This window comes from Ptychodera flava, chromosome 10 (assembly GCF_041260155.1).
Source record: "Ptychodera flava strain L36383 chromosome 10, AS_Pfla_20210202, whole genome shotgun sequence".
In the NCBI taxonomy this organism is placed as follows: Eukaryota; Metazoa; Hemichordata; class Enteropneusta; family Ptychoderidae; genus Ptychodera; species Ptychodera flava.
Window position 1 is genome coordinate 40,055,249 of NC_091937.1, and position 23,129 is coordinate 40,078,377.

At 36.4% G+C, this 23,129-nt stretch overlaps 2 protein-coding genes and 1 non-coding gene across 4 annotated transcripts; 1 reads left to right on the forward strand and 2 right to left on the reverse strand.

Annotated features, from left to right (window-relative positions):
- The first annotated feature begins 1,152 nt into the window (after positions 1-1,152).
- On the forward strand, positions 1,153-15,303 carry LOC139142771 (protein FAM76A-like). 2 transcript variants are annotated; one of them, XM_070712888.1, is made up of 9 exons: positions 1,153-1,372; positions 4,261-4,325; positions 5,088-5,148; positions 5,510-5,662; positions 6,514-6,740; positions 7,416-7,505; positions 8,386-8,548; positions 9,028-9,129; positions 11,181-15,303. In XM_070712888.1, the coding sequence occupies exons 1-9, from the start codon at positions 1,247-1,249 to the stop codon at positions 11,241-11,243; spliced, it is 1,050 nt and encodes a 349-aa protein (XP_070568989.1). In that variant the 5' UTR covers positions 1,153-1,246; the 3' UTR covers positions 11,244-15,303. The 2 variants fall into 2 exon arrangements, 1 of the variants encoding a protein (XP_070568989.1); XR_011554474.1 differs by having other exon boundaries at positions 1,158-1,372; positions 9,028-10,168; positions 10,617-15,303.
- Positions 15,304-15,866: 563 nt separating this feature from the next.
- On the reverse strand, positions 15,867-22,938 carry LOC139142772 (reticulon-4-interacting protein 1 homolog, mitochondrial-like). The gene is made up of 8 exons (XM_070712889.1): positions 22,304-22,938; positions 21,514-21,653; positions 20,911-21,104; positions 19,845-19,893; positions 18,837-18,973; positions 18,121-18,304; positions 17,500-17,592; positions 15,867-16,460 (listed from the first exon to the last, which is right to left on the reverse strand). Exons 1-8 carry the CDS (start codon positions 22,596-22,598, stop codon positions 16,302-16,304), a joined length of 1,251 nt encoding a protein of 416 aa, XP_070568990.1. The 5' UTR covers positions 22,599-22,938; the 3' UTR covers positions 15,867-16,301.
- Positions 16,826-16,981, reverse strand: LOC139143027 (U12 minor spliceosomal RNA). Its single transcript, XR_011554499.1, has one exon. It is a non-coding gene; the product is annotated as a U12 minor spliceosomal RNA (small nuclear RNA).
- Positions 22,939-23,129: the final 191 nt, after the last annotated feature.

The following is a 23,129-nucleotide window of genomic DNA, read 5'->3' on the forward strand; positions in this document are numbered from 1 at the left end:
AAAGGGTTGATGTTTCTACGATTTCTCCAATCTATTTTCAAATACTTGTACTGATTTTGCTGTTACTACTGCTTCTGGTAAACTATTCCATAAGTCCACACTTCTATGAATAAACGAATATTTCCTGATGTTGAGCCTAGTATGTTGTTTGTTGATTTTGTACTGGTGCCCTGTGCTGTTCTATGTAATTTGATGAAGTTGGATACTTCACTGTCATACTTCCCAGTTAAAATTTTGTACAACTCTATCATGTCACCTCTGACACGTCTGTATTTCAGCGTGGGTAGGTTTAGTTTCCGTAATCTGTCCTCATAAGAGAGATCTTTGAAGCCTGGTGTTAATTTTGTCGCTCTGCGTTGAATGTTTTCTACTTCCATTTCGTGTTTCCTAAGAATTGGTGCCCATACTTGGTTTGCATATTCAACATGGGGTCTTACAAGAGCTTTATAAAGTAATAGAAAAGACTTTTCATCCAAATATTATTATAGCTGTGGACGAGAAGAATTTGCTTAAAAAAGTTCTTTCCACTGGCATTTTGTCAATGCAAAGTGGCCATTGTTATCGTGTCATGAAATTTTCATCGTCATCTAAGGGAACAACAATATTTTCCTGAGTGAATAGGGGAGGGTCACTGATTTTGACGATGGCACAAGAATAATTTGTCGGCATGTCTAATGATAATAAGTCCGCGCTCCCTTTACGTGTCAAAAACGATTCGCTGGCCACCATTAGTAGACACATCCAGTTTTGTATACAACGAGCAATCTTATCACTTTGTTACTCATGGAGCTGCCAGAAAATGATAAAATTCACACAGGCCTACATATGAACAACATTTGGGTCGCTCCTTGATATAGACCAACGCGGTTTGGAATATAATTTATTGTACAAAACATTACATTTCTTTCTTGATTTATAAATATACACATTAACACTTTATCGAGGCGGAAGACACATTGTCTTGATTACATAACCAATAGATTATTTCTCATCATGATTTAATAGTTTCCAGGCTGTAACAAAACAAGTAGACCCTTCTGCGATACTCACTACAGGAACAATGAAAGAACATGGTTGGCTTGAACAACGCCCTCAATAGTACTGAGGTTAACTTACCCACAATCCTTTTGCCAGGCGTTATCGACATGCGCATTCACGTTACCGGCAATTTGCATATCGGAAAGAAAAATAACTGTGGGTACCCCCTCAATCTATGGTACGAAATCGATGATTTTCAACCCATTTCATGGTGTCAACTGATTTTTCTACCTCAAGTATGACTACTTCTGTTTCTCAGCCGCTGTTTGCATGTACAAAATGCAACAGTCGCCATCCATTTGAAGAGCTTTCTCAGGGACAACAATTGTGCAAGGTGAGAAGCCGGATTGTTAAAAACGATCACTAGTGAAAATTTACTATGCGATACTACAGGGTCTCACGCCGAACCTTTTATGAATTCTTATGTCAATATTCTTAAACGACGATCTCTACGTATCCATCAAGCTCTGTTGGAGAATTAAAAGGCGTGTAAAGTGTTTTTAATGTCGTTCATTTGATCAACGTCAACGCTTGTATCGGCCTTTGTCACCACCATCAACAGGAAACCCACTCCACTCGGATAGTTTTACGTATTCCATAGACCACGCCGAAAATAAACAAAAACATCCACGCTGCTGCCGGTTTGAGACTGTACATTCTGATGTCTGTATTTAGTTCAGTGTAGAAGGTTTAAGTTCGAAACGTTTCGGGGTCGTATCGCTTTTTCAAACAACCCATCACAAGCCTTTAAAAATCGCTATAGTGTCATTGACCTTGAGGTCATCACGTAAATGTCAGAAAGGAAGCCGACTTGGTCATCTGTAATTCAGTTCGCGCCCACGCCATGACAAGCGAACGAACGTCATTTGGTCGCATCGTTCCAGATTTCACTGTTATGTAGTAAACACATTTTTGGTTTTGGATCTCATGCTTTTGCTGTTAAGTGATTGATATGCTCAGCCTCATTTACTTTTCATACCAGTGTGAAAATCTTTAGAATGAATTCTACGTTCAAGCCAGAACTGCTGATATCCATTATTACTCTTGTCTTTCCGGCTTTCAGAATGTAAATTATTCAAAACAACATACATCGGAACTACTTTTGCCTTCTTTATTTGGATAAGTGACCATTGATAATCGATCTGATAATCGATCACAGGATGAATTGAAATAAATGTAATATCTGAGTTACAAGGCTATTTGGAGTGAGCTTTCTCGAAAATGGCAACTCAAAAGTTGGAAAAAACACCTCTGCTCTAAAATCATTATTCAGACGGCAAAGTTTTAGTTATATCTTCAACAGTAGGCATTGAGATATGATTTTTACAATGTAGCATAAAGTCATCTTTTCAAACATCACAACAACACACAGCATGGATACATTGTTACAATCAGCAGAACCATGGATGTAAAAAATATTTTTACATCCATGGCAGAACTGACCATACACCCTGAAAAGGGTCTATGGACTCGGGGTCTATGGACTGACATAACAAAGTACTGACACCTGCACTGCTGAGGTTTTTCTTTTCTTTTGTAAAGGCAAGAAACTGCAAGAACACAATAGTTATACTTCGATTCACACTCTGGGTAGCATATCAGATACAGGAAATGCACAACTCTTGTTGAAGGTCCAGCATATGAAAATAGGCACCCAGTAATATCAGTGTATTGGGAATTGAGCAAATCTGAATATCAGTAGTCCAGTTTTCATCATTTAAGCAGTAACAACACTTTCACTTGATTGATGGATAATCTTGCCACCTCCATCTCTGTACACAAATCCCACCTCACCATTAAAAACATGATGAAGATGGACCATGCCACTGGTAGATGTTAGGGTTAACTGGTAGGGCAACAAGCAAAACCACCACAATAAACTTGCTACTTGGACATATATACCAGTCTCTAGTATAGCCACCAATTTTGAGATGATCTCGACTGATCCTGTGCCTGGAATATTGTCAGTGCTTTTATTGTTTACAGTTAAACTCTAAATCACTACAATGAAAAGTAATACGGGTAGCAAACAGAAAACAAATGTATTTTACTCATGTGAAAGAAATACCTGTGCATTCTCAGGATATGTTTTGTAATAGCCATTGCATGTGTTCAGGTTGACAGTGACTTAGTCATATCAGAATAACAATATTATTATTTTTGTCATGATAATTATTAGTGTTGTTGTTCTTTTCATTATTATTTCATGAGATGGGAACACATAAAACATTATCTTGAAAGGACTACGTTTATACCTTGGTTTGGATCAGGGACTGTACCCGGTATATTTATTCACCAAACTGGTGAAATCATCAGGAGCTGTCATATTTCAAATATGATGTTGCCTGTGTTTAGCCATAGACCCTAAATAAAGACATTTAAATGTCTATGGTTTAGCAGAGAGAAAACAAAAAGATCTTAAAGGGATACAGTCGTCGGAACTACGCTCAAAGGTCATATGGGACCCATATGACTGATGTTAACACTGTCTCCAAGGTACGATTGTGATTGATGACAGTTAAAACATGTCTGTGTCGACATCATATAATTTAAATGTTGCAGCTATGATGAGGTGCATCTAGATATCGTGCATGAAATACATTGTTTGTAAACAAGAAGCTTGCACATTGAAGACTGTTTCCCTTTAAGGGCCCTGACAAATTTTTCAGGGTTTTGCTGCATGGTAGTGCTCATTTGAATATTTATCAATACGCCCTCAAACAATGAACTGATGCTAAAAGTAACTATTAACCAATCGGATTACAGCTTTCTCATTGTCTAAAATTGCCACCGTAGATTCTCTACTTCCCTTCAGTTTTTAGCCTGTGATATAAAGTGCCATTGGCTGAAATATTCCCGCTTTTGCCTATGACCTCATCTATACATGAGGCCAAGATCTGCCAAATGGTTTGAGATTTTGCTGTCCCGTTGACAGTAGCAACAGAGTACATGTAGTACTCAGCTTGTCATTGACTCTACTTGTGCATGCTGCACTCTCAGTGTTGATAATCAAATCCAGGGCAGGACATAATGCAGTTCTCAACAAGAACAATTCACATCACACATGCAATATTGGCAAACCAAGTTTTGGGTATTTCAAAATGCTGTAGGAAGTAGACCAAGAACTGTAGTTGATACATGCAACAAAAATAATGAGAAATTGTCAAAAGAGCAATGGGTTGCTATAATCAGTTGTCACTTTGAATGTTTTGTTTTTCATAGGAATGTCGTGGTGCATATCCAGTGGTCAAGTGTACATATTGTAGAGCAGAATTCCAACAAGAAAAGTAAGAACTGTTTTCCATCAGTCGTGTCTTTTACTGAAATATTATGAAGCTGTTTAAAATGAACTGGTAAAAACTAAGCATTTTGAATGAATTTTATGCTTTCAATCATAAACTATGATCTATTCATCTGCAATGAGACGTGCCTATTTGTGAAATATGTATTTTATGTTTCACTCTGGCAAGAGAACACAATTCATTTGGAAAATATCAGTAAATATTTCAAAAATTGCACAACACCTAAAATGATCCTGTTTGAGCAGAAAGATATGTACAGCTAGGTTGCACTGTATTGTATTATTACAGTAGTTTGTACATTGTAATTACACTTTGCAATAACAAGTTGTGTTAACCTCTGTCAGAAAAGCTGGTTTATACATACATTGTACATGTTTGCTTCTGTGGTAAAGTAAAAAAGCTACGTTTGCAGTACTGTAAGCATTATCATGTGGTTGAATTAACAGTAATGTCTAATTTATAATGAACTGACTGTTGAAATTTCACACAAAATTCATGTTTGTAAGTTATCCATTCACTGACAGATACCAGTTAGTGTTAACTTACAAATTTTTTTTTATAATAATTTTGGACCCACTACAGTTACTTAAAAAAATCCAATTTTATGCTAAGAGGATTGGCAAACAGCAGTCATCAAAACATGGAACTACATTATATTTGAGGAAAGTACTGCAGATTTTGATCCCCCCCGTGATATTAAGTCATGAATCTTCTCTCTCTTTGACATCTTCACCTGTCTATTTTCAGCAAAAGCAGTACAAATTCAATTTGCAAGAAGTGTGCTGAACTGGTGAAAAAATATGGAACAGTGAGTATTACAGGAATGCCCAATGCCATCGACTTTGAACAAAAGGAATATTGCCACTTAATTTTTTAGATCCCAAGTTACCGGAACATGCGATTGTAGAACTGGTTTGGTGATTGTTTTTTGAAATGGTGTAGAAGTTACAAATAATGAAGAAAGTATTGAACAAGACCTTTGTAAATTGTATACAGGGTTGATTATCGTCCTGTATGAGTTAGTGAAGCTCTATGGCAATGCCTAGTATGATACTACTGTGTTTCCGTGTCCTGGCAATCAGGAAATGATAGAATTGTACAGTTCTGTTCAGATTTTACTGCTTTTAGGTTCCACTTCCAGTAAGTCCCCGATGCCCATTGCCTTTCAGCCCAAACCGTGTGAATATTGCAACATTATAGCAGCATTTATTGGAAACAAGTGTCAGCGATGCACAAATTCAGAAAAGAAGTACGGCCCACCTCTCACGTGTGAACAATGCAGACAAAGATGTGCATTTGACAGAAGAGAAGACAGGAAAAAGGTCAGTCTGACTTAGATGTCATGCTAAATCTTATCCATTTGCTCTCCTATATTCAGACTGTATATCCATTTTCCTGCCAAGTTCATATTTCACCATCAGGTCAAGTTGGTTTAAACTAGTGAAGCAAAACATGTCCCATATGGTGCATTTTAACAAAGACTTGAAGATTTGAAGGTCCCTGAAGACAGAGATACTGTAAACATGATTTTTACAGACTAAAGCTGCTATAACATACCAAGCCCAGTGGGTGAAAATACATATGGATTTGGCTAAATACGGCTTTTTACTGACTTGGCAGATGGGGAAGTGATACTATCTGGAAGGAAAAGGGATATACAGTATTTCTTGCATGTAACCTAATGGCAAGGAGAATATACCTGTAGATTGTTAAGCAACAGTTTTGGTGTTCTTCTAGTACCTTTCTGGACTCAATTTTCATGTGAATAAAATTTTCACCAAATCACACTTGCTACTTTGCTATGTGCATTTACAGTTTATCTTTAGATTAACCCTTTTCACTGCAGAGATTGGTCTAACTGTAGTACATGTATGTACAATACTATGATAAATTTACCTTACTTCACCATCATATAATTAAAACTGATCAAATTACACTTTACACATTTATTATCTGTATTCCTATTTGATTCCATTCATACCTAGTATTTCTGTGTATTTTCTGTGTAGTTATACCTGCAATTGATGATCGACTGCCAAAAATAATTTGCCTTCATTTAGTGGTAATCACCTTCTATCCTAGAGATAATATTTGGAACCCCCTATCTTTGGCACGACTTACCTAATATTCCACATATATGCAACATTCGTATTCTTCTTGTTGTTACACGCAGGTCAATGGAAAGCTCTTGTGTTGGCTATGTACGCTATCATACAAGAGGGTTTTACAGAAAGCCAAGAAACATGAGCACACAAGCAGTGGCAATGGTACCAGTGGTGGTAGCAGTGGAGGGAGTGGTACCAGCAGCACACAGCACAGAGCATCCAGTAGTACTGTCCATCATCACAGAAATAGTTCAAGTGGACACCATCACAAATCCAAGAGCCATGATAAACAAAAGTGTGTGTTGTTTGATAACAGTAAATGCTTCAAATGTTTCTGATAATTGAGATTTTATTAAAGATTTGGTAAAGTAAAGTAAAAAATCTGTTGGTTAATGAGATCTCATTGAACTCATTTGAAGCAGTAGATACTGAGACCAAGTTCCATAAGAGCAAGTTCCATAAAAAAAGTGAAATTCTATCCTCTTTGGCAAATTTTTGTACTCATTGCATTTTATCTATGATGAAAGCTTTGCAACAATGCAACTGATCTAGCATTTTGGTGTCAAACCCAAAACTCAGGGTGATGTACCGCGTCTCGGAAGCTGATATCCACTTTGGTGGCTGGGTCTTACTGTTATAAGTGAATAATACAAATAGACTCCCTAAGTTGCTGTGAATAGTTACAATCGACCAACCAGGTATAATATGCCGAACACACTGCACATCAGCAGCAAAAACTCTGTGACATACAGGAGTGAGCCGTGTGAACTTGAAAGTTGCACTTTTCACAAACTTTTATGACTCAGTATGAAAATGAATATTTCTTTTTTTTCCACTGAAACAAAATACATACAACCACTCCTAATGGTTTCTCTTGCAATGAAGCACCTCCAACAAATGAAGCACCTCCAATCGTAAACTGAAGCACAATCCCAGACATTGGACACATTTCTTACATTTTGTCTTACAGATCACACCATCACCATCATCACCACCACCACCATCATCATCACAAAAAGTTGAAGACTGAACACTCCAGCAATGGTGTCATTCCATCCAAGTAGGTGTCAAATTCCCCATGAGATACACTTTGCATCAGAAGGGGTGAAAGTCAATGGGTCAAAGTTTACAAAATGAATTCAGGAAATATCATCCTGTCTACCGTATCCATTTTTGACCTTGTTTCCAGAACTTTCAGAAATCTTGGAAGTATTATTGGCAGTATTATGGAGAGGCCACACACTGTGATATAAAATTAAGGAATAATTTAATCATTTTTGAAATGAGTTCAAGATACTAAAGTTTGTGTCTTGCTCCATTTCATGTTTTAGTTTTGTTTCATCATTGCAACCACACTCAGTGTTTCACATCCAGGGCAACAGTGTCACACCGCTTCATAGAATCAATCAATCAAAAAGTAAACAAAACATGAACGAAATGCAGCACACTGTAATATTTGACGCAGCCATGAGGAATGTGATAGAAATGAAATCATATAAATAGAAATCAGAGTTTCATCAGACTGGTTTATTTGAAGTGTAGATGGATTTATCTAACTTTGCATGATATTATTTATGCAATCACTGATCTATTTGCCAACATTAATACTCTCAGATAGTCGGTGATTATAGACCAATGGGCAACCTCCGTGATTACTTGATTTACATACTGGATTGTTTCAGACCAATGAATATTCTCTATGATAACTTGATTTGCATACACGGTGATTTAAGACAAGTAAATATTCTCCATGATGACGTGCATACTCAAATATTTGTCAATGCGTGTTGCCTAAATGAATACATTTATGATAGAAATCTAGCACTAGAGGACTGACCACTCCACAAGGTAAACATATAGCAACATCCAAGAACTGCAGCTTTGTTGATTTCATAATGTAGTTATATCCATTTTGATACATTGTGCAATTTTGTCCACAGTGTTGCTTCTGCGTCATCAGCTGTAGTGTCATCAGACATCAACTTCATGGACCCGGGTAACACTGATCACATGGTGGCCATGACACAGCTACGGGAACAAGTGGCAAGCTTAAAGAAACAGCTGCTAGAAAAAGATAAAGTCATCCTTGACAGAGATAAAAAAGTAAGTAGTGCTCAAGTCATGTCTTATGTAAGTGTATACATTTCTTTCCATTAGTAAAGAATGACAAATGAATGCCATTCAAAGAAAGAGAGCTACCAAATCACTGATAGGACACTTTGTAGTTGGCATAACAAATACATAACAGAAATTTCAGAGAAATCTGTCTTTGGAATATATTGTAATCTTAATTTTGTTTTACCATGTAGGGTAGACATCCTGACAGACAATGGGATTTTGTTTCTCTACCATAACAAGTCAGATGTACAATGAAATTCAGGCAATACTTGGATCACACTGTCTTCATAGGAGCATGCAGTTTGTCAAATATATATTTTTTCCAACAATTATTCTTATATGGAGCACTTTCCTGCGAAAACCACTATGCTTTCTGCTCGTAGATGCATGTCGGTCCCTTATTGTACCACTGCTTCCAGATCTGATGAGTGTAAGTGATATACTCTTCAAACTTTACGTTGCAGATCACAGAATTGAAAGCACAGCAATGGGAAACAGAAAAGGAACTTCGGAATAAAATAACACTTATGCAGAAACAACACACAGAGGCTGTTGAGAGTGTACAGGTAAGACTTTATCATGAAAATTGGAAAACTTTGAAATTCTACGAGATAATTTTTAGCTCATATTTGGTATTGATATAAATACCAAAAAAGAGCTTATATGGTGAGTCGATGGCATCTGTATGTCTGTATGTATGTATGTGGGTATGTATGTACGGATGTATGTCCGTCACACGCAAAGGCTCCCATACCGCCGAAGCTACCATCTCAGTATTTGGTGTACAGGTAGATGCAGGGGTTGAGATGTGACGTTGTTCAAATGAACATGTCAGTGTCAAAAATATGCAAATGAGGTAAGAAAAAGGGGAAATCCTGCAAATATGCAGGAGTGGTGGCAGTAACTGAAACAGCCCACACATCTGAGTAAGAGGTTTTTGACCTTTAACCTGTTTGTATGCAGGATACCTATTATGTGTGGGAGTGGTGGCAGTAACTGAAACAGCTTATTAGTCATTTCCTGTCATTGTTTATGAACTGTGACATATTAACAGACCTGCTCAAACCATGGATGTCTATTTTTGTACATCCATGGTTAAAAACATTCTCTGCTGTGCATGTTGCTAAAGTTTCAGACGTTATTTACTTTTGTCATTCTTGTTTTTCTGGTTTAAATATTCTGGTTGTGCAGAAATCATTGTCATAACATCAACGTAGAATTTTCCTGCACTGAACAGATAGAAACAACTCTTATTGTTGATCTTTGGTAACCCATACTGGTATATACCAATTCTGATCAAATTTGAGCAACACCGTATATTTGCGGTATTTTTCCAATGATATATTCATATGCCAGTATGTATCTACCAATTTGTATGTTTATTTGGTTTGTATTTGTGAAGTATGTTCCATTATTTCACGTGTATGACTTTTGTCTAAAAGTCGTATGATACTACAAATTATATTTGCATATTGCACACAATTTTGTTTGTCAGACATCATCTGTTTGTAGACAAATGGGATGCACTTGTAAATAATGCATATTACACTTTTGCTATGTTAATTATGTTTGCCCTAAGCCAGGTCACATACTTCAAATAATCAAGTGTTAAAGCCGCACTTTTCAATCCCAGGTTCTCGCATTAGTGGAGTTCTCCTCCCAGTCAAACACATGGCCAGTATGATGTTTGATTTCTATAACATTAATTACACAAACTGATCTCAACCTTTTGTCACATTTTGCTAATCCTGCAAACAGAGTTTATGCAAGCTTTTGATTGACGGTCGGTTCAAATCGCCAATGGTCATTGATTCCCCACCACAAACGCTCGAATTTCCTAAAAAATTGTCTTCCAGTCGCGTTAGACTTTAAATATAATCACAGAGTTCGATTGGCAGCAACTTCATGCTGACCGCTTGGCAGTCTGTCTGTGTTTTTGCGGCCGGGGAAAACTAAAAAGTGACATTTTCTGGAGCGTGTGCCCGCGTGTTACCTGTTTGGTGTCCACTTACACAGTGAACGCCGCCATACCTTGGCGTCCTTTTAAAGGGAGGCTCCGCCTTTAACACTAGGCAAGTCTCTTCCCAAAGAGGATTATTTTAGCCCTGGCCAGACCCAACTTGAATTTTGTTTGTGTGCACACGACTTATTTTAATCAAGTGTTAACACTAGGCAAGTCTCTTCCCAAAGAGGATTATTTTAGCCCTGGCCAGACCCAACTTGAATTTTGTTTGTGTGCACAAGACTTATTTTAAACAAGATGACACAACTAGTGTCTCAACATGTCTGTAATGTGTACACAATACTGACAATGTGATATGTTTTTGTTTTGTGAGTTACACTGATGTACAGGTAGAATGTGAATTGAGTATGTTTAAATTACACAGTGCCTCACCATGTCAACTCAATCAGTGAATATTTAAAACATTTGAAACCCAACTTGTAAACCCATACAGTGCATTTTGCTGTTCAGAGATTCGTGTTATAATGTAACAAGTATTCTCTGGTGTGATGTGTGAAACAATTTCAATTGGGCGTTGAAAATGTTACGCTAGGTTCAAGTATCTGTGTGTGTTTACTGAATTTCTCAATTTCTTTTGTCTCTCTTTATCTGCAGACAAGGAATCGTAATTTGAGCAAGCAGTTGTCACAACTTACCAAGAAGGATGTGAAATCTTAGTAGCTGGACTATGTGTGTACCATGTGTTCATCATGCTCCCATCATGTGTTGGTCAGGTGACCAAGTTGTGCTTCCCATGGCTAAATATTTTCTAATTCCATGTTCACATTTAATCATTCCTGGTTTGAAGAGCTTCCAGTATCCAGGTAGTCGGTGGAAAACTTCAGTTGGACGGAAAAACCTTGAAGTTACACCGTTCACATATTTTGACTAAATTTAGACGGCACTTGGGTCTTGTGTGTTATATACAGCAAAAATGTTGCCATGGTATTAATTAATCATTCAGTGAAAAGAATAGTGTTGTTTTTAATGTCGCTATCAGGGGCGAAACTGAGTATCAAGAAGAAAAGTAGTGTGAAGGGGAAAGTGATTCGCTGCTTTCAACACGGTGTGGCACTCTGTCAAAGTGCAGAGAGTATCAATGATAGTGGAGTTAAGTCTAAGAGATGTGACCTCATGAATGAGAGGCAGAGCACAGCTGTTTTCTCCCGCGTGTACAGCAACCAACCAGACTCTGCAAAGGATCTGTGCATCACATTGTCCAGACTTCAATGCAAGGCTCTGCATCAGGAAAAAATACTTGGAGACTTGCTGTGATGTCGTAGGTGAGATGGTAATGGATACACCAGCAGAGACAAAGTGTGGTGGTGTTACAATGTTGCCCATACTCCTGAATTGGGATGTTTCAGTCCAAAAGATAATATAGACACAGACTTTTCTTTGGCCAGTCAATGTTTGGGATCAACTTTCAAACAGAGACCTATTTATTCATACTGCCATATTTGTACAAGTATACACTCATCGCGAAATCTGGTCGAGTCAAATGGAATCTTTTAAACATTTTTGTATTTAATGCCACTAGGGAAAAAATCAAACCAGCATTTTTAAATTTTGATGATTTGAGAATTTTATAGGACTTGTACACTCAATGTAAATGACTATTTTATAATTATCAACAGGACAAAAATGGGAGGGAACGAGATATTGTGCATGCACCATGCAATACTGTTTTTAGTAAGAATATTTTTTTTATTTTAGAAAAACAAAAATGAAATTTTTTGTAATGAGTTCCATACAATATTTTACTTGTTTTGTGCATGCGACAATGATAAAATAATGAAATCGTCTCTACCACATCCATGATTGCAATATCATGAACTGATTGTAATATGGATACATCAGAGAGATTTGCCTTCCTTTCATGTTCTTCTATCTGTGAGGTACTTATTCAGCATCTGCGAAAACAGGACGCATTTCTTGAATTTGGATTCAAGATTTTTCAATGCTGAATGAAAACTATTGGATACAGGGAAGAAGAACGTTTCCAAACATTTCCAACCTATCTCTCATTGTGGCACAAATAGATTATGACTTCCCAAAATTGTTTACAATATCCACCAATATGGAGGTCAAGAAAGCTGTCATACTGAATATGATATTTGTCCCATTCCTCTGCTCACTTGAAAGATCTTAGGTTTTCCGTGCTGGATTCGTACTCTGAGAATTGCATGTCAAGGCTTTATACTTTCATCTCCAATATTCATTGCACGCTGAATCAAAAAAGATATTATGTTTTGCAAAACAAGACGTTGTCATCATACTAGATGGTAAACTTCTATTTAGCCATTGTATAAGCTGTTCACACTCAATCCCTGGTAAACAGGTCCACAATCATCATTAATAACCAGGCTAGTAACAAGTTTAAGGCTATACCATTGTGATGAAGGGGTTGAAGAGCAGACACTGATTTTCCCAAATCTCTGACATTGCGTCATGCACCATGATCAACTGTACAGCTTTCACTTGCATTGTACCGTGAAACAGAGAGTAAAAGACCCATCGCTCGAGGACGCTCCCCACGCTCGAGGGGGAGCATAGACAGCGCCCTCAAGCGACAGTCTACGTGAAATAGAGTGTGATTCCATAGGTGTATACAAAAAACATTTCCATGACAGACCAACCATATAGAGTACACATGAATATTAGAGTGTATCCAAGTTGACATACACAGTTATGTAGCCATCCATGTATTACCAATGAGGCAATTTTGCCATCCGTATTACCATATATTCCACAGAGCTAAAGTTACATATAACCTCCTGTTTAACTTATTTGTTTGTTAGTATTTAAAGATATATTTTCTGTTAAAGTTGATTTCTGGAAGTAGATTTGAATCAGGTGTTTTGAGTCTGTGATTAGGTTTTCATGGAGGAGGAGAGAGACGGGTACTTAGCCAAAGTTGTGAGAAACGAAGATTTTATAACTTTCTAGTGTGAAAATCTTTTGAAGAAATGACTTTGAAATCAGACTTTGAATTAGTTAATCTTCCACACACATTACACCCTGGTGACGCAGTGTTCTTCTAAGTAGTGTGCAATAATACACACAGCAGAATTCTTACACTGTCACCCTTTCATTACTACGACTAGATGAAGTCTTTCATCCACTGTATAGTACAGACAAGACTGCATTCCATGGTATAGCAGGTTTTATCGTCACTCCAGTGATATGGGATACCATCCTAATACCATAATCCCAGGGCAATCAGCAATGATCCCGTAGAATTACATTGCATTTCACATCCCTGCTGTCAGTCACAGCCCTCTACGGCACAATTCAGCAGTGTTTTTACCATTAGTACCAGTGTGTGTTCCAACAGATTACAGAAACGATAATGTCCCAATTATGTTCTTATTCCTGTGTCTTGTACAAAAATCTTGCTTCCTATTCAGATAGACATCATTTGGAAGTTGTTGATCCAATTCGGTCTATCATTAAAGCTATATGTGTTATTGGGGTGGGGGGGTGTCAACAGTCAGCATCCACAAATTTCATGTTAATTTGTATATACAATGTCATAATTTTATTGTAACAATGTATATTTCTAATAGTTTTTGTAACTTTGTATCTGTTTGTGTAGCAATAGTAATGGCAACTATCCAATGTAATACTGTGCAATGCCATTTCTACACTGTATATGCATGTGTGAATAATTTCAATTTGCTGGGAAAATCATACAATTGTACTCTTCCAACAAATCATGTAATTGCCATCAGTATTTTAATCCGAAAAAAACATTTGTGTATTGTATCTTTTAATTTCAGAAAGTTTTTATGCTTTTTATTTTCGTTTTTTGCCGTAACCGCTTTATCATATTTTAGCCAAGTAGCGTTCTATCAGGGTAGCATAGCTTTTCTTTCACTTTGGTCATCTCAGGATTTAATATTATTACACCATGGCTCATTGTACAACATACTATGCCCGTAACATGAATCAACAGAATTACTACTTCCCGTGTTTCCTACTCACTTAATCTTTCCAAGATTTGTTCATGATGTCACAATTTTATCATTTATTAGCAGTTTAATAGCATTTATAGTTTGATCAGAAGCCACATGTGTTGTGAATGTATGTTTGACAAAGTTTTTTAGCAATTTCACAATCAAGGTCAAGTTTTGTTTAACACATTCAGATCAAAGTTCATGCTTGACAAACCATTCTAATTGTCTTTTTCCAAAGAAGAGGGATGTACACGCCAACTAGTGCTGTGAAGTTGTGACAGACATTTTTTTTCTGTCAGACCTACATAAAATTGTTCAAAAATTTAACACCAAATTTTGTTTTTCCAATCATGTCATTTTGTTGACAAACATTTGTTCTGTGAAAGGAAAACTGGAAGGAACCACCAGAACACAAACTGGAAAATATTTTTAAAACAAAAAATCTGAGATGACTTGTACCATTTGCCAAGCATCCTTTGTTACCATATTTGCATTCCTAATTTTAATAATAGCGGGTATGTATTTCTGTCATTAATGATTATTATAAACAGATAGCAAGCCTTTTTATTTAAATTGCCTAATTGCTTGTGATAATGCTAGATAATTAGTAGTACTTGCAGTAAAAAAAACTTTGATAATTTTTATCTAAATTTGATGTTATGTAGAGCAATAGATATTTTGGTCTATTTTTTCACTGTAATATGAACTTCACTCAGTTAGTTAGTCAATTAACTGTTGTTGTCCTTGTGTAAATAAACTTTCAATACTTGTACACTGAAGACCATGGTTTGTTTCTTTATGACACGAAAGTGCATGTGAAGCTAGTCATGATGTGTTTTGACATACCAGAGTTCTCTATGTTGCACAACAGATCATCTATCTATCTATCTATCTATAAAATTTGTATTGCGCGAAATATCCAAAGTTTAACAATGCTCAGTTGCACTTAGAGTTAGAATGAAAATAATCTCTGGAAGATGTAAGTTTGGAAGCATCTTTTAAAAATGTTGACATTAGGAGAGGTTTTTACGTCCATGGGTAAAAAGTTCCAAAGGACAGGAGCTGCTGCAGTGAAGGAGCAACAACCATAGGTATTCATATTCCATCTATTTATCATACATTGGTGCAGATTTGTGCACATGAGTTTTAAGGAATTCTCTTGTTGACACCCAGTCCCTTTACTCTGTGTGTTGAGACTGTATAGTTGCTCAATAAACTCCGGAATTGTACCTTTCCCTGTAAAAATATTTCAACTGAACAGAAAATTGTGAGCACATAATGCATTCTCAGAGACTGCAGCACCACCAATCAAATATTGAACATGACACTGACATTGTAACAATTCATTATAAATACAAGTTTATTTTCTTTGAAATTAAGTGAAACTTGTTGAGCCTAACAAACAAAACTCAAATACAGGATTTTCTTAAGAAATACAAGTTTATTTTCTTTGAAATTAAGTGAAACCTGTTGAGCCTAACAAACAAAACTCAAATACAGGATTTTCTTAAGAAACTATGTACTTTGATAAAGCATAAGAGTACAGTGTGACAGCATGATAGAAAGACATCGAATTTCATATGCGTGAAAATTTCAGCTAAAACACAGTAGACACCTTATTTGAGAGCTTATTTCATGTATGATACTTAGCAATACATATAAGGTCAAGAGCATTATTTTACACCTTGTGTTCAATGCCTCTCAAGATCATATTGTTCTTGCCCTACACTGGTGGATTATAAAGGTCATCTGTTCTTTAACTTTTTTTCCATGGCAACTAGTTGTCCAGAGATGTATCATCATTTTCATCTTGTCTGTCTGTCTCACATAGGATCACTTCAATCACTGTCTTTCCCCTAGCCCCACCACCTTCCATTTTCTCAAAGGCTTGTGGAACTTCATGAAATGGGAATACTTGGTCAATCACTGGCCGAATCTGCAATTGAAAGTAGGTAGCTAAGAGCAACGGTGGACCCCTACATTTAGGAACATGAAATCCACAGATTGTAGTCCTGAGATCCTCCTGATTATCTGACAAAGTTTATGAAAATGTTTACATTTCCCTTAGATCTAAATACTCAAATTAGGTAAAGGCTGACTCTCTCATCAAACATGGGGAAATAAAATGAAACGTACAGTGATGCAGGACATTGAAAATATAGCCAATTTTCAGTGTGTAGCAACCAAGTTACTGACATATTCACCCATTCCACAGACAAGAAATTTCTACTTGTCTGTGCATGCCTACTTTAGATTTTTCCGTAGTCATAGTGACGTTCTGATTTTCAATTTAAATTGGGCGGGGAAGATCACCACACTGAGGGCATCCCGCGAAAGTAGGCGGGTCACACCTGGGGCGACCTATCCCCCTTCAAAAATTCCTCACGGACGTGATGTCGCCGTGGAATCCGGCGTCACCCGGATTCGTTATTTTCCTTACTCATTAGTTTAAGGCATGAAGAGAAGAGCGCCACCACACGACTATATATAACTTTATGGTGAAACTTTATCTGCAATGGGAAATAGTGTTATGCAAATGACCTGCTGCAATTATGACTAAAGAATTAGATATCAGGTGAATATCACTGTTTAAAAACTAATTTTAATGATCTAGTCACTTTTAGTTGATGGTGTACGCCTAAATTCGACATAAATACTATCGAAATAACTAGAAAAATTACGACATTATGTTTCACCCAGAATGCATTGCTTCACAAAACAAATGAGCATCTCCCCACCTTTGAAGAGACTGACCATACACAGTATACAGTACAATTACGGTCCCTCTAGGCTCCAAGAGAATTGCAAGTGGGATTGGTAATATTTCCAAAATATATCTCAATAGACTAAATATCTAAGCATGGTAAAATGTTCAATAGAAATAACAGAATATTTTTGATATAAATATATTTCATAGAGATGAATCAACGAAATTAATGCATACGATAAAATCTTGAATAGTAAATATTACTCACATGTTGTTGATCAATCAGACTTCCAATTTTTCTCAGTGCATTGCTATTTGGAATACAAAATGCCCAGTGGTAGAGTTGACCGCTTGCCAATCCCTAAAAAATATGAAAACCACTGTGAGTGAATTCAATACTAGAATAATCAATGATTTACATTTACTTTCATATAATATAATTCTACAACTAACTTCTGATATTGATTTTGTTTCAGCATACTGTAATGCTCATTAAATCATAAAAAAAACTGCATTCTGAATTTTTACCATGGACTCAAGAAATACTGTAAATTTCATGAATTGAGGTCAATATTTCTTTCAGCCATGTAACACTGCAGTATGGTCATGAGAAAAAGATTAGAATAATTTTAGGATTTCATCATGGCGTTGGAAGAATTCTTTGTCAATAGTGTTTTGTGCCTTCAACAATATCGAAAAATATATTATGATTTTATTTAAAGTGATGTGCAATTTAATCCTTTTAATATCGAAGTCACAGAGTTATCGTACACAATCTTTTAGAAGTCACTAACAAATATGTAATGGCCAGCTTCTAATGTCTCTGGTCCATCATGTCTGGAGAAGCAAACTATCTCATTGGCTAAACAGTTAATACAATCACATGTACCTTAAATGTATTTGTCGTCATGGAAACAGCAGCAGACGCTAAACCAGGCAACAGACCGTACTGGTCTGTATCTTTTAACAGCGGTGAAACTACAGTTACATAACTTGCGTTTTTCCACTTTTTAAGAAGTTGCATGGAGTAGTCCTGGGCTGCACCTCCCAGTGTGTCTAACACCATGTCAAATCTGGGAAATACAGCATACGTCATAAGCATGGTTGAATAACGATAAAGCTAATGACTGAACAGAGAAATGATCAGCAGTTTGGCAAATTTTATAAGAATGATGTACATTTATGTGTATAATCCTTCATTTACAGTATGTTTATTTCAATGCAAGGCCTCACCCCATCGCACATCCTTTTCAAAGAAAAATACAATAATAGTGTGGTCAGTGACAGTAGCTGTTACGGTTGCTCTCTGAAAGGATTGAAAATGAGTCAATTAATATTACCTTCTGTATCAATGGGTTGGAGACAGACCAGTGTGGCCGGCTAAATTTTTTTATTGTACATATGTTGTGATATCATCAGATGTATTTTGTTTGAAGTTTAACCATGATCGTTTCTGGCTTGTTTTGTGACATGCTCTGTGCTCACACAAGTCTGAAAGAAACCTATTGACTTCATTACAAGTTCATGGTAAAAAGATATTTGAGTTATGTGGCAAATTTGTTTCTATTGAAATTCTATAGGCAGTATCTTGGCACTAATACATACTCGCCGATATTCTTCAGCTCTTGTCTGACATCTTGTGTTTTATAATCTACAATATAATCTGCTCCAAGTGATTTCACCAGACCCACAGCATCTGTACTACACGTTGTCACTATTTCAGCTCCCCAGACTCTCAACAGCTGACATAAAAACACAAAGTAAGCAATCATGAGTGAATTAAAGTATAATAATATCAATGTATAGTACAAAATCCCGGCAAAAAAGTTGTAATATTGATAAAAATGCGGTTAAACTTTATAGCACCACAGTAACACTCTGATAATACAGTAATCATTGAATTCTAACATTGACATAATTATTGTTTTTGTCTTCTCTCGTTTCCTTTCATCACAGTTACTGAATATGAGAGATAGGTTTGGTGATTACCGGATACATTATATCTTGTGGGGTGGACATGCACACTGACATAACTCATTGCTGCAGCATACATATTATTTTCAGTGTTCTAGCTATCATGTGCAATATGCAATAGGGCTATTTGCCAATGACCTAATTGTTTTCTCATTAATGTGCAATAAATATTTGTGTACAAATTTAGTGAATATGCAAGAATACAGCTTTATAGGCAACTGCATGTTCAAATGAACACTAAAAGACACTGAAAGCTTAGATTACAAGCTGCAACAATAGCAATGCACTGACAAAATATTTCAAGCAGTAGAGTCTGATTTAATATCAAAGTATTAAACATAAACAGCGCTATTAAATGCTTCAGTTTGATAAAATCTCACTGTTCTGATGTCCAATTGGGATGTTTTACATAGAGGCTTAAAAACATCTGTCTTACACATAATATTCACTCTAAGTTCACTACAATATGATGAAACGTTTCATTCTTTTACAATTTTTCGAAAAATTTTTTACCGTCTTCATAAAAATTGCCACTATTTTCATACAATAGTTTGGTGACATTATCAAAATATGAATAGAACTGAACAAGATGATGATAGCAGGCCACCACATTTGTCAATATCGTGAAAACAAAGTTACCTGAATTGCAAATGAACCAATACCTCCAGAACCAGCATGAACTAAAACCCTGTTGAAAAAAATGAATAAATTGGATTATTTTGGACATCCCTTTGATTGAGTGTAACAAGTATGACACTATTGATAGCAAAGAAAGCTTATAGGGCAAATACCTGTTAAACCTTTGATGATTTTTTCACTAGATCCGTTTTTAATGTCAACTAAATTTTCTTATTCTACTTCCAAAAGCACACTGAGATACACAGTATCCAGCTTGTCAACTCAGTCTGCACATGTGTAGTCTGTACTGTTAAGTGAATTCTGGTCTGGACTAGATTTCAAATGTTAACAACAGTTCATTTTATGTGCATAAATGCTGTGTTGACAAGCTAAATAGAAAGTGTTTCACTGTGCTTGGGACAGTATGACAAGAAACCGTTGTTGACATTGAAAGTAGTGAAAATACTAATCAAGAGTTACCGCTATTGGCCCTTTAAACAATCCCTTATAGAATATCATTTACATCACTGAGTGTTACATTTGTCTATCTTAACTGAGCAGTGGCTACAGAACAAATCAGTAGGTGGTAAGAAAACCAACTGTAGAAGAGAAAGCTACATAAATTGTTATGACAAACTTTAATGGTAGCTACCTATAAGGGCCATCATTCCATGAATATGGAGTGAAGAGAAATTATCTTTCCTCAGCAAATTTAGATTTTATGGACTTTATTCAAGCTATGTGTAAGAGGATGAACAAGATATCTGGAGGATGAACAGCAATTGAGAATGTCTACAGAGAGGTTTTGTCTATGAATCTATCAAACTGATTTCAATGGACAATATTGAATATTGAATAAATGTTATGACAGGTACTGTTACTTTATTTCTTTTTTAATACATTTATGGCAATGTCTGTTTCATGTCCTGAAGTCTCAATATACCAACAGAGGTAAGGTCGATGGAACACACTGAATAAAATATTCAAGAACATTTTCTTGTTTTATTCCTACAACAATGTATACGAAGAAGGAGTTTTATAATAAATTCAAAATTTACTTTAAATACAAAAGAAGAAATAACTTCACCTTTTCCCTAATGCATTTTTCTCTGTTAAACCACCAAAGGTAACGATGGCAGCCCAAGTTGTCAAGGCAACGAATGGAACTGCTGCTGCATGAGTGTGATTCACAGTTGTAGGTTTGTTTGTGATTTCTTTTGTTGAAACTAATGTGTACTCTGCATGGCTACCTTGATGTTGAAATGATGTTATTCCCCACACCTAATAGTTAAAAGTTGGAGTAAAACAATTTGTAAAATAGTTTTTCAGATTGACAAAAAAATTCATGTGTGGCATTCATTAAATGCTACAGGCTTTTCAATCTGTAATTAAACCTCAAGAAAAAGTGAGTCTGAAATCTCAAAATCAGCAAGAGACAAAAAATTATACTTTGTGCTGCAAGTTTCTTAGCCAGAAAAATTCTCATTTTCCCCTTGAACTGTATGCTCCAAATTTCCATAGAAATACGGAATCTATTCTCAGGGAATGGAATAGATTGGGTATTTATCCCTGCATCACAATGGTTTGGCCCAAAACCCATCAGTATCAATGGTGACTGTGGACTTGTTTACATGTAACTAGGGGTGAATAGACAAAAGAAGAATATTACTGCAGGAATGTAGCTACAAACCTCATCTCCAACTTTGAAGTTTCTGACACCTTTCCCTGTTTTAACGACAACACCAGAGAAATCTCTTCCAAGTGTGGCTGGAAATACTGACTGACCACTGATTTGTTTTAATTTTGGCAGAATGGTCTTTCCATATCCTCCTAAAAATATAAATAAAATGTAAGATTTAACTTCAGCCCTTTGTATTAGATTCAATGACACAGAACATCAAATTTGCATCCTAAGTCTCAATACAAGTTGCATATCCCTCAACATAGAAAATAATAAAAACTTTTTGAAGTAGCAGATTTAAAATTACACCCCGACAAATCATTTCATTTTAATGCTATACACTTGATTTTGTTACTCACAGCAACCAGTTGTTTGACTTTTTATACTAAACATTCCGAGAAACTACAGTTTTATATCTGAAGTGGCTCAGCGGAAAATTTTGCTTCAATGTATTCTGAGTGGCTGTTAATGGTCTTTAGAATATTTGGACGTTTGTTAGGAAATATGATATGTATTTATTAATATGAATGCAAAAAATATTTAAATGTAACCATTTCAGCTGTAAGCAGATAATAATGCACTTAAACTATTTTCTTCATAACAATTTACCACTGGCTTGATTTAATGGATATATTCCTGTTTGTTGATGTTTATTGGGTGAAATTTATTCTTCACCACCATGGTTTGCCTCAAACACATTGTTATCTATTGTGAATTTGGGGGGTTGCGAGGGTGGGGGCGGGGCGGTGAACTGGATAAACACTGAGGTGAAGCTCGGATTCCGCACAGTTCAACTAACCTCGCATAGCTACATCGACGGGGTTTATGCTTGCGGCATGTACTTTCACGAGAACCTGATCTGCCTGGGTCATTACAGGAACTCTGGTTTTATTCAATTCGAAGACTTCGTTCCCACCATATCCGTTGATCTGCCAAGCGTTCATATGTGTTGGTAGCGGTGTATGCTGTTGCTGGCAGGACGACGTTTGGAAAAATCGTCTGCTTCCCCCAGAAATGCAAATAACTTCCAGCTTGTCAGCGTTCCTCAGCCATTCTGCAGCTTTCGTTGCGTGACGGAACACACGAGACATCATCCTTTTTAACAGATGTTCAGGTTATTTGATTAGATAGCAAAGTAAACTTTTTATGTTGAGACTGTCGTGGATGGAAGTCGAGAGTACAGCGTCTGACGAAAACGATAGCCAGGTTGCCACTGATGCCTACAGCAGACGAAAAAGTCACACCAGTGAGTTAATTTGAATCAACAAGTACGTATACTCTGTGGCCTTTCGTCCATAAAATGTTTTACCCCCACATATCAGGACGTCAGTCTTTAAGGCTTGCGAAGGCGACGGAGTTCCTGCCCAGGAGTTCTGCAATGCAGAGGTTCATCAGTTTTGATCAGCTGCTTGCTATATTATGAAACTTGTTTGACCTTTGACCCGAAAAAGCGCCAGGCTTCTTCAAATATTTTTGTATTTAATCGATAGATGGCGAAAGATTATTGTTTTTTTTGTTAGACACTATTACTTTTCATTTCTCGTATTTGACTGGAAATGTGACGAACAGTCTACAGTTTTTTTCTTTTAAACCTTTTTGTTTGCTGCATAGGTCATAGGTCATAG

Coding starts and splice junctions, on each gene's coding strand:
- LOC139142772 (XM_070712889.1), bottom strand. CDS start 22,598: ATGATGTCTCGTGTGTTCCGTCACGCAACGAAAGCTGCAGAATGGCTG. Junction 21,105..21,513: donor ACTTCAAAGTTGGAGATGAG/GTTTGTAGCTAC, acceptor TTTAACTATTAG/GTGTGGGGAATAACATCATT. Junction 19,894..20,910: donor AAAAATGCATTAGGGAAAAG/GTGAAGTTATTT, acceptor TTTTTTCAACAG/GGTTTTAGTTCATGCTGGTT.
- LOC139142771 (XM_070712888.1), top strand. CDS start 1,247: ATGGTGTCAACTGATTTTTCTACCTCAAGTATGACTACTTCTGTTTCT. Junction 4,326..5,087: donor GCAGAATTCCAACAAGAAAA/GTAAGAACTGTT, acceptor GTCTATTTTCAG/CAAAAGCAGTACAAATTCAA. Junction 5,149..5,509: donor TGGTGAAAAAATATGGAACA/GTGAGTATTACA, acceptor ATTGCCTTTCAG/CCCAAACCGTGTGAATATTG.